This window comes from Pyrus communis, chromosome 7, assembly GCF_963583255.1.
Source record: "Pyrus communis chromosome 7, drPyrComm1.1, whole genome shotgun sequence".
In the NCBI taxonomy this organism is placed as follows: domain Eukaryota; kingdom Viridiplantae; phylum Streptophyta; class Magnoliopsida; order Rosales; family Rosaceae; genus Pyrus; species Pyrus communis.
Genome location: NC_084809.1, coordinates 7,326,838 through 7,337,657, shown reverse-complemented (window position 1 = coordinate 7,337,657; position 10,820 = coordinate 7,326,838). Strand labels below are relative to the sequence as shown.

The 10,820-nt window shown below is 36.1% G+C and overlaps 1 protein-coding gene and 1 long non-coding RNA gene across 3 annotated transcripts; one reads left to right on the top strand and one right to left on the bottom strand.

Moving 5' to 3' along the window:
* The first annotated feature begins 1,386 nt into the window (after positions 1 to 1,386).
* LOC137741100 (receptor-like protein 7) lies at positions 1,387 to 5,499 on the top strand. The gene has a single exon (XM_068480906.1). The coding sequence runs from the start codon at positions 1,467 to 1,469 to the stop codon at positions 4,434 to 4,436; it is 2,970 nt and encodes a 989-aa protein (XP_068337007.1). The 5' UTR covers positions 1,387 to 1,466; the 3' UTR covers positions 4,437 to 5,499.
* A 1,630-nt stretch (positions 5,500 to 7,129) lies between these two features.
* Positions 7,130 to 10,773, bottom strand: LOC137741107 (uncharacterized). 2 transcript variants are annotated; one of them, XR_011069212.1, is made up of 3 exons: positions 10,029 to 10,767; positions 9,790 to 9,861; positions 7,130 to 8,057 (listed from the first exon to the last, which is right to left on the bottom strand). It is a non-coding gene; the product is annotated as an uncharacterized lncRNA (long non-coding RNA). The 2 variants fall into 2 exon arrangements; XR_011069213.1 differs by lacking the exon at positions 7,130 to 8,057 and adding an exon at positions 8,065 to 9,184 and having other exon boundaries at positions 10,029 to 10,773.
* Positions 10,774 to 10,820: the final 47 nt, after the last annotated feature.

Sequence of the window (10,820 nt, the reverse complement as noted above, 5' to 3'; positions counted from 1 at the left end):
CCCTTGTGTTGCCCATTTGTTACTATGGCCGGAGGAACTCAAGATTTTTAAGAGGCTATTGATGTAACCCTTGTGTTGGTCTTTTGTATTACTGAATTATAAATGCAATTTCTATATTTTTCTTAATGTCATTTTTAGTATTTATCATGACAATAACATGAGTGGTAATTACTAATTAGCAATGCCTTATCATGTGGGACAAGGCAAATTTGGCCTTAATAGCTTGACTTCAACTGAGAAAATTGCCTGATACCCAATGCCAATAACTAGCAACAACATTAATGGTAGACTTGTAGGTTAGCTAGAGATGTTTACCTGCAAACGACTCATATGACTTCCAAGTCTTCGAGTGATCGAGATCGGCATTTTATTGACTTCATCGTCTCCTTGTTTGATTTTCTTTTTCATTTCTTTTTTGTCACCACTCAATGACTCATCACTCATCCCCATATTTTTTTTACATATGTTTTGTGAAGAATAATACTTGTGCTTGCTTTTTGGAATGAGCTTATTTCTTCACTTACAAATAGTGAATTTTTACGGTATAAATTTTATAAATGGAACATTTCAATTTTTTAATCTTTATTTTAAAATCATCTCCACAAGAAAATTATTTGAATTAGAGGTCGTTTAGATCCAAATGTATCAAACAAATTAACGGTATAAGTGCTGAATAGGATATTAGCTAGCTTCGAAAGACTTCCATCGATTCGTCGGCCTGTCACTTTGAATGCATGGTTAGCTTTACAAGAACGTTTATGTTGATGATCAGTGGCTTATAATCTGGTTCACAAGACCTCATGCCCGTGATTAGTGGAACAAAAGCTACTCTGTTTGTGAAAGAGAGAGTAGCCTCAGTAACATTTTTATTAGTAGGAGTGACAACTCATTGATTGTTATGTGTGCAAAGCTCGAGAAAATAAAACACTAACCTTAAATTAAAAACTAAATTAATTAATATTCACGTACTATGAATAAATTGCGTGTATACATAGTAAATCCTACTACATGGACGAACTTCAACTCAAGTCATTAACATTAGATAAATAAGTGTAACAATAAATAAATTGAGTTAAGGAGTATATACACAGAATTAGAACATGTACTAAAAAGATAAATAAGCGTTGAGATGAGTCACATGCAAACGACGACTTGACTTCAAATCATCAAGTGATGGCGATCACCTGATTTTATCTCCTCAAAGTATTACGTTCGCATTTTTTAAGATCAAACGAGCGTATAGATAAAACTAAACGATCGAGTTTGCAATTATTACATGCAAACGATGAATGACTTCAAGTCTTCAATTGATCGAGACTTCAATTCACCACCCACTCATCGATTGACTCATACTTTTTTTTATTTATGCTTTGCATGAGTTGTCTATAAAAGGAGTTAACTTCTCCACTCTTCATTATCCAAGAGCCATAAAACAATATTTCCTATAACTAGAAAAACACACTGCCATGAAAATGGAATCTTGGTTGTCCAAGTTTACCTGTTTGCATTGTCTTCTTTTGCTATTACTCAATGCTACTCATTGTATTTCATTTGTGCTGACTCAGACACGGACACTTTGCCATGCTAACGAGAAATCGTTCTTGTTACAATTCAAGGAAAGCTTTACGATAAACAAGTCAGCTTCTTATTCTCCTTTTGCTTATCCGAAGGTTGCATCTTGGGCTCGAGAAGGAGATCATAATCAGAGTAACTGTTGTTCGTGGGATGGTGTTGAGTGCCATGCGGAGTCTGGCCGTGTCATTGGCCTTAACCTCAGGAGCAGCTGTCTCTATGGTTCTATCAAGTCCAACAACACCCTCTTCCGACTTGTTCACTTGCAGATGCTTGACCTCTCAGATAACAACTTCAATTCGTCTGAAATACCATCGAGATTGGGCCATGACCTTTCGAGTCTATCCTATCTCAACCCTTCACTATCTGCATTTTCTGGCCAAATTCCATCTGAAATTTCAAAGCTATCCAAACTGTCTACCCTTGTTCTGTCTTACAATAATGGTTTGGAGCTTAAGAAGTCCATCATGAGAATCCTAGTCCAAAACTTGACCAGCATAAAACAACTTCATCTTAGTGATGTAGGCATATACTCCACTGTGCCTGATATCTTGGTCAATGCATCTTCTCTCACATCTCTCAAACTAAGCTACTGTGGGTTGTATGGGGAATTCCCAGTAGGCATTTTCCACCTAGCAAACCTAGAGGAGCTTAGATTATACTCGAACACAGACCTAAATGGTTATTTTCCTAATTTTAACAGGACCAATTCCCTCAAAATATTGGATGTTTCATTGACAAATTTCTCTGGTGAACTTCCTAGTTCTATCGGAAACCTTCATTCCTTAAATTACTTTGAAATCTCAGGCTGTGGTTTTGATTCCCATGTTCCATCTTCATTCGGAAACCTTACCCAGCTCAGTTTCCTTGAGATGACTTCATTTCATGACCTTTCCGTAGGCCAATTCTTAGTTCCTGATTCCTTGTCTTGTTTTGGAAAACTAACCAAGCTAAACTACTTGCGTCTTTCGAATATTACCTTACGGGGAAATTTCCCACGTTTTGTGGCTAACCTGACCCAACTTGCATATCTAGACTTGCGTGGCAATTTAATAACTGGTGAAATCCCATCTTGGCTTGCAGCAGATTTGACCCAATTAACTTATCTGCAGCTCGGCTTCAACGATTTGCAAGGAGCAGTTCCTAAGTCGCTTTTCCACCTCAGAAATCTTGAATTTCTTGACCTTACCGCTAATAATTTGAGTGGATTAGTTGAGTTTGATGAGTTTTCCAACCTCAAAAAGTTGAAGGCACTTCGTTTATCGTACAACAACTTATCCGTGCGTGTCAAATCTGGTTTGAGTGCTACTTTTCCAAAGTTCGAAATTCTAGAGTTGAGTGAATGCAACTTGACAGAGTTTCTAGAATTTTTGAAAAATCAATACGAATTGGGAGCCCTATACCTTTCTGGTAACAATATTCATGGCCAAATACCAAAATGGCTCTGGAATGCAACTGGAGAAACTTTGGTCAATCTCGACCTCGGCTTTTACTTCTTAACAGGCTTTGAGGAAAATCCAGTCACTCTTCCATGGGAAAATCTGCAAATTTTTTATCTTGAGGCTAATCGGTTACAAGGGTCATTGCCAATTCCACCACAATCTATCACATCTTACATTGTCAGCAATAATAATTACAGTGGAGAAGTTTCACCATTATTCTGCAACTTGAATTATCTTCAAGATCTTAATTTGGCCAACAACAACCTGAGTGGCATGCTTCCACAGTGTTTGGGGAAGTCCAGTAGCTTGGAAATACTGCATTTGATGTTTAATTCTTTCCACGGCGATATTCCTCCATTTTGTGCTAACAAAAATAGTTTGAAATTTGTTGGGTTGGGTTACAATCGGTTACAGGGGATGCTACCAAGATCAATGGCCGATTGCATTCAGTTAGAGTTTCTTCACATTGGCAACAATCAAATCAGTGACATCTTCCCTTCTTGGTTAGGGGTACTTCCAGTATTGAGGGGTCTCATTTTGGGGTCGAATGCATTTCATGGGATAATTGGGAAGCCTCCAACTAATCATGAGTTCCCAAACTTGTGCATCATTGATTTATCCAACAATCTATATTCAGGGATGTTGCCTTCTAAGTACATGGAGAACTGGAATTTCATGAAATATGTTGTCGCAAACGAAGGAAGTGTCGCAAACAAAGGAAGCCTGTACTTTGAAGTCTCATCAGGCAAGGCAAATAAATATGGAAATTTCTATCAATATTCATACTATATGGTAATTCCTGGAAAAGGGAAATATGATTATACCCCCTCTGATATGAGACTCATAGATTTCTCAAGTAATAGATTTGAAGGAGAGATTCCAGCAAGTATCATTGGGAGTCTAAGAGCACTTCGGTTGCTAAACCTCTCCAACAACGCTCTCTGTGGTCAAATCCCCTCATCTCTGGGGAACTTGACTGCTCTTGAATCGTTGGATCTCTCTCGAAACAAGCTCTCAGGAATGATCCCCGGTAGTTTGGCACAACTCACTTTCCTTGGGTACTTCAACGTGTCATATAACCATCTTTGGGGGCCTATACCACTTGGCCAACAATTTGGTACATTCCTAGAAGATTCATACCAAGGAAACTCAGGTCTGTGTGGAGAGCTTTTGTCCAAGAAATGCGAGGGTTCTGGGAGCTCGATGCCGCCGCCACCATCAAGCCTTGAAGAAGGTGAAAAGGCAGGATTTCCCCTTGAGTTTGACTGGTACGTAGTCCTGCCGGGAGTTGTTAGCGGACTAATAGTGGGAGTGGTTACTGGAAACACGTTGGCAGACAAGAAGCATGAATGGTTTGTGGAGAAATTCAGCAGGAGGAGGAAGCCAACAACCACATGGGCGAGGAGGGGACGCAGAACTTAAGCTTGATGTGTCAACGGGCTAGAGAAATGTTTGGGCCTTCAAGGCCACTGTCATGTTTTTTATGATTTCTTGCTTCAGCATATGTTGTTATGTTATATTACAATAATGGGGTTCTATAAGTTTGCTTTGTATAATATTTCTACTTGATCAGATTCAGTGTTATCAACTAAGTAGTTGGAATTACATTTCCCGTTTTCATTTGCTTCAAAACTAGCAAAAGTGCCATGCTCTGCTGTGGGTTTTAAATTCGTAGTTTATAGCAAATATGAAACATTTCCCAAAAAAAGAGATGGAGTTTGAATAACAATACATAATAATCAATTGATACTCAACAGCTACCAACAGCTTAACTGCATTCACAAACACATATATCACTATGCACATAATAGATACTTCTGAAAATTCCATAAAACCACAAATCAACCCATTCATTTCTAAATATTTCAAAAATTAACAGAACAGCTAAACCGACAAGGTAAAACAAGTCTTTAAGTTACATTACATTTGATTTACTTTGCATCAAGAGCATATGTGCAATCCAAATGGGAGATTTCTAAGTTACAGTTATATACATTTTCAAAAGTTTTCCACATTGATTAGTCGTTCATTTTGCACCTGCATTTTACTAATTCTACATTAAGAGTTCTATGTCCAACTCAAAAAAGCATATTTTAACAACTAAAAGGACGGACAGTAACACCGCATGACGGTGTTATGATAAAAAATGATAAACATACTAAACGAAAGTGATGTTTTAAATATGGAATGAATGCATACCTGAAGAGTTGATTTCAAATTGGTGATCCCTTTCCCATCCTGGTAACATTTATCAATTGGAATCAATAAAATTTTCTTGATGAGTGCAAAGCTAGGAGTCTCAATTTCAAAATCCAAATCAGAAAATAAAACAAAATTGAATGAACTATGAAGAAAATTTATTCTCCAACAGAAAACTCAGATCTGGAAAATGATAAAAGGACAGACAGTAACACCGCATGACGGTGTTATGATGAAAAATGATAAACAACATACTAAACGGAAGTGATGTTTTAAATCTGGAATGAATGCATACCTGAAGAGCTGATTTCAAATTGGTGATGCCCTTCCTATCCTGTTAACAATTATCAATTGGAATCAATAAAATTTTCTTGATGAGGGCAAAGCTAGGAGTCTCAATTTCAAAATCCATATCAGAAAATAAAACAAAGTTGAATGAACCATGAAGAACATTTATTCTCCAACAGAAAACTCAGCCCTACGGAAAATCATTGAATTGGAATGAAACTAATAAGATTAAATTGAACAAAACCTAACTCAATTGAAGCTATTCTCTGAAAATCTTCCGAATCAAATTAATAAAACAAAAATAAAAAATTTAAAAAGTTAGAGATCAGAAGAAAGCATATTAAAGCAGGCAAAAAAGACAGAGACAGAGCATCAACCAAGAGCAGATTTCCTCCAAACTTACTTAAGAAGTTGAGTACAGATTGTCTTGTAATGCAAAACCATAAAGTGAGTTGTAATCTAAAGGCTCCTACCTTAAAATTGGACGTATTTATCAAATATATCATTTAATAATCCTCAAGCATGTAATTATCCTAAATAATCAAAAGCGAAACCATTTACTTGGTCAAATCTTATAATTGCTCAATTTGTTTTTTACTTTCCAAAGGCAAACAGCTTAGAAACATATATCATAATTTTCGGTTGAGAAAGTCAGTTTGTTTTATGGGGTTTTCACTATTTTCAAGATCAATATTAAATTTTGTAAGGAAGAGAAAAGAATTTACCTTTGGGCAAGTCTCACCGGTTGCGGCGGTTGGTAGAATCGAAGTGATTTTAGCAGATGAGGCGAGAAGGAAGACAGGGAGAGTAGAGGCAAGCAGCGCGGTGAGGGTTTTAGCTGTGAAAAAAACAATGTGGGAACTCGGAAGTATCTAGATAAACGGTGGGTCGATAAACTGAAGAGAATTTTTAATGTACGCGAACACAAGATAGTTTACCATTTGTCTTTATATAAGTGGTAAGATTCTTGCATTAAAAAATTAATAACATAAAAAATAAAATTTTCTACTATTTATATAATAACATGTGATGTATCACTTGTGTTACGTGCACAAGAAAAAATTTCGGGACAAATTGAAGAGGCAGGGCCTTTTTGGCCATTTTACTATGCAGCTAAAAAATTAGCACTGAATAATAATAGTGAAACAGAGGCTTTTCTGTCCTTTCATTGTGCTTAGGAATATTATTTTTTTTTTCCTTATTGAGCTTTAGTATGGATAATTTATTGGAACTTTTCACGTGTAAACCCTCCATAAGACCAACTTCAATTTTTGGATCCAAACTTAATTATTTTTTTTTTTTAGTACATCGATATTTTACGCTAGAAGAAGGAAGAAGAGTTCGGCTAAACCACACAATAAGCAACCTAATTTGGTATCGAACAAATCACATCAATCAACCTCAAGCAAATATTATATTAAAAAGAGAAATGGTTATAAAACATGGATGTATACTCCTACAGATTAATCCTAAAATTCGTATTCACGTACCTATATTCTCACAAGTGGATCGAAAAATGATTTGAGTTTTCACATTTTCTCCTCCAATTTGTACACTCAAATTTGAATTTTAAGTTCAAAGTTCAAACCCTGCATTGTAGAAGGAAAAATTTATATTTCGTTGTTACATTGGTGCTCCACAATATAACTTGTGTATTATATGAAACTTATATTTGAGTTCGAATTTGACAAAAGCTTATATTTAGGTTATAATTAGAAAAATTGCCCGCACTTTGCTGCCGGTTTTAAAACCTTTATCCACAACATGCATGAATAATTTGCACAAAAAGATGCACTACAAAGACGGTACGAACAGAGTCACACCCTAAAATGCACCAATGCAGATAACACGCATTTCACTAGAGTAAATCCAACAAAATCACAAATCAATACAGGCATCTCTAAAGAATTTAAATGACCAAGAGATGAGGGAACCGAGCTGATAAGTATTTAAATAACCAAGAGATGCGGGAACCGAGCTGATAAGTATTTAAATAACCAAGAGATGGGTGAACCGAGCTGATGAGAATTTAAATAACCAAGAGATAGGTGAACCACGGGAAGAAAAGTATGCTACCTTTTATTATAATTGGAACGAATTTAAAAATATCTCACCATCACACTGCCCAGAACTACAACTCTACGGCGAAAGTGAGAATTAAAGAGCTATTCTCCAGATGATTCTCAAAACATCCTTTTACAATTTTTGACCCAATATCTCCAATGTATGATTATAGGTCAAATGCACAACAGTAAACTGGGTAAGGGGGAAAATCTACCCTAGGAGTCAATAACGAAAGGAAATACAGGCTAAAACACTCTTTGAATTGTTCCAACAATAGGATAATAGGATTCACTAAATCATTAGGATAATAGGTTCCACTGGATGAGGGTGCGCGAGCATATAGTTCACCTGCAAGGATACATCAGATCCTTCAATCTCGCTGACAACAAACCTACCCTCTCCCTTCTCTCTCTGTCTGAATTCCTTTCAAATGACAGACAAATACAACCACCATACATGAAATCACATTTTCGCTTCTCCCAAGCACTAAAGCTGAAAAACAAAGTAGACTTCCAAAATCAAAATAATTGATTTTACCATCCTCAACGTGCTCGAAACACAAAAGAACAAAAACAGAAATGAAAGCAAAGGGAATAACTTCAATCATAAATGGACTTAAAGCACTCAATTCAGTGAATTCATTAATCTTCTATCTTTTTTTTTCCCTTGATTTTCTCAGAAACCAAACAGAAAATGAGAAATGAGTTCGACGCTATTCAAAAGGGAGAAAAGTGCAAATATCCTATCACTCAATTTCTAATATCAAACAAACAAAATTAATCCAAACCCAAAACAATATTAAACGTAAATACTCAAACTTTACTGCCTTTTAGCTCTCTGAATTTACTCTCAAGCCAAACACAGAAACTAAATCCAGTAAAAAAATTATCCATTTTTTAAAACCACTTGTCATTTCAACATTAAAAAAAAGGAACAGAAACAGTCCTAATTACTCCACGACACTGCACTTTTTTTGGTCTAGTAATGCTGGATACATGAAAACTTAAAGCTCCAAAGTAGACATCCAAGAAAATTAAATCCTTTTGCAAGGGATACAACTATTAACAAAGATTTGGGAAATTTCAATTTTCTGAATGAAGCATCTCTTCTGAATGACAAGCTCAGATCTTGGAGATAAACAATAATATTACTATAGGCAAAGAAAAAAGAAGAAAAATGTAAGCCAATATTATAGGTGGTCCATGGAAATGACAAATTGCACTGCGATAAATCTCCAAATTGCTCATTGTCCACCATCCCCAACTCAAACTCAAATAGAGAGAGGCACCACAGGGGTTAGAAATTTAATATTAGTGTTCAACTAAACTTTTAGAATCCCCAAAAAAAAAATCCTATTTTGCTAAAGATACCTGAAACAGTGTACAATGCAATCCAAAACCCAATCAAATTAAAATCCCTAATATCAAATTTAAGAATCCCAATTATACAAAAACTGACCTAATTAATGGGATATCCCAGTGAGTACCATTCAAATGTTTCATTACAGAAAAGAGGTAGCTGAGAAACCTCATATCTGAGAACTGAACTGAGAAGTTGGTTTATGTTGCGGAAGTGAACCAAGAAATAACTTCTCCATTTCGAAGCCAGTAAATCAGAGTCTACAATCAACCAAGTTCTCCATTTCAAACTTCCCATCAAATATTTGACAGCAATACAACCAATAACAATAGAAAATTTAAACCAATCCAAAAACTAAAACCCTTTTAATTTTCCATGTGTATTCAATGATTTGGTTCCTATAAAAATAGGAAATATGGAATAATTATTTGGAGATAGAATCACATATAGAGCTAGTAGAGGAAGCAAAGAAGGTATGCAAAAGCAAATTAAGAGATCATCATATTACAAAAGCTACACAAGCAAATTAAGAGATCCTCATATTACAAAAGCTACACAAGCAAATTAAGAGATCCTCATATTTGGAGACAGGCACACATATAAAGCTGCAAAAACAAATTATTATTGCTGACAAAATACTTGAAAATCTAAAGGCTAGGGATTTTCACTCTCTCACTGGAAAAAAAAAAAAATATCCCGTTTCTGAGTTATATAACCAAACTCATCTTATACAGCAAAGAAGCATAGGACTGAGAAATCAGATCCTAATTTCCAATATCAAAAGAGTATGAATTATTCAATTTAAACGCTAATTTCATTAACGAAGATTAAAATAGGCGCAAAATCCATACAATTTATACGTTACCATTGATTCAAGTTCTGGTAAGGTGTGCGACGGCGATGAGAAGGCGAGGTGTGCAACGGAGATTAAATATACCTGCCATCAACCAAAACCAAATGCAAGCAAAACCCATAAGAAAAACCCATCAACTAAAACCCAGCACAAGGTAAAGCATCAACCAAAACCAATAATTTATCAATTGCAGTAATTAGGTCAAACCCACATTGACATTTCACCCAGAAAAGTAAAAAAAGAAAAGCTACCTTGCACTGGGCGGCCTCCTGGGCATTTCATGTTCAAACTCCGGGCACTTCATTGGTTGGTGGAAATACCAACGGAGATGAGAAGGCAGGGTGAACAACGAAGATTGCAAAGCAGGGATTGAAGAGATAACGAAACAGAGATCGAAGAGATGGTCAATCGCGTTGCAGATTGAGAGTTAAGATAAGAAGATACTCACAGCCCAAAACGGATGACATCACCAACACGTAAATCCATATAAACCTTTATGTTCACCCGATTATTAGGCAAGAGAAAACCATTAGGAAAAATCAAGAGCCTTTGTATAGAGTTTAACAAGACACCAGCCATCTACACTGCAAAGTTAATTACTAATTTGTAAACAACTCTTAAGATTTCTCAGGTCAATGCGTGTTTTCATTCTTTGAGCCAAACGGTATGGATAAAAAGCGAGGAAAGCAATCAGCTGCATATAAGTACCGGAAACATGGAAATTCATAACCCATACATCGAAAACAAAATCGGAAAGAATTCAAATTAAATTAAATAAACACGATTGAACAAAAGAAGCGTTTGAATTACTCACCATTGTCGAAAATTCGAATGCAGTAATGGAGGAGGAGTTGCAGAGAGGAACTCTGTTCAGCTTTTACTGAAAAGAGGATGATGATTTTTGGTGTGGAAATAACCAACCCTACACCCGCACCTCAACCTCCCCCCCCCCCCCCCTAACCATACCTCCCCCTTCTCTCTCTGTGCAGCAAACACGCGTCCCTCTCCTAGAACCTTACCCCTATATCGATCATGACGGCACC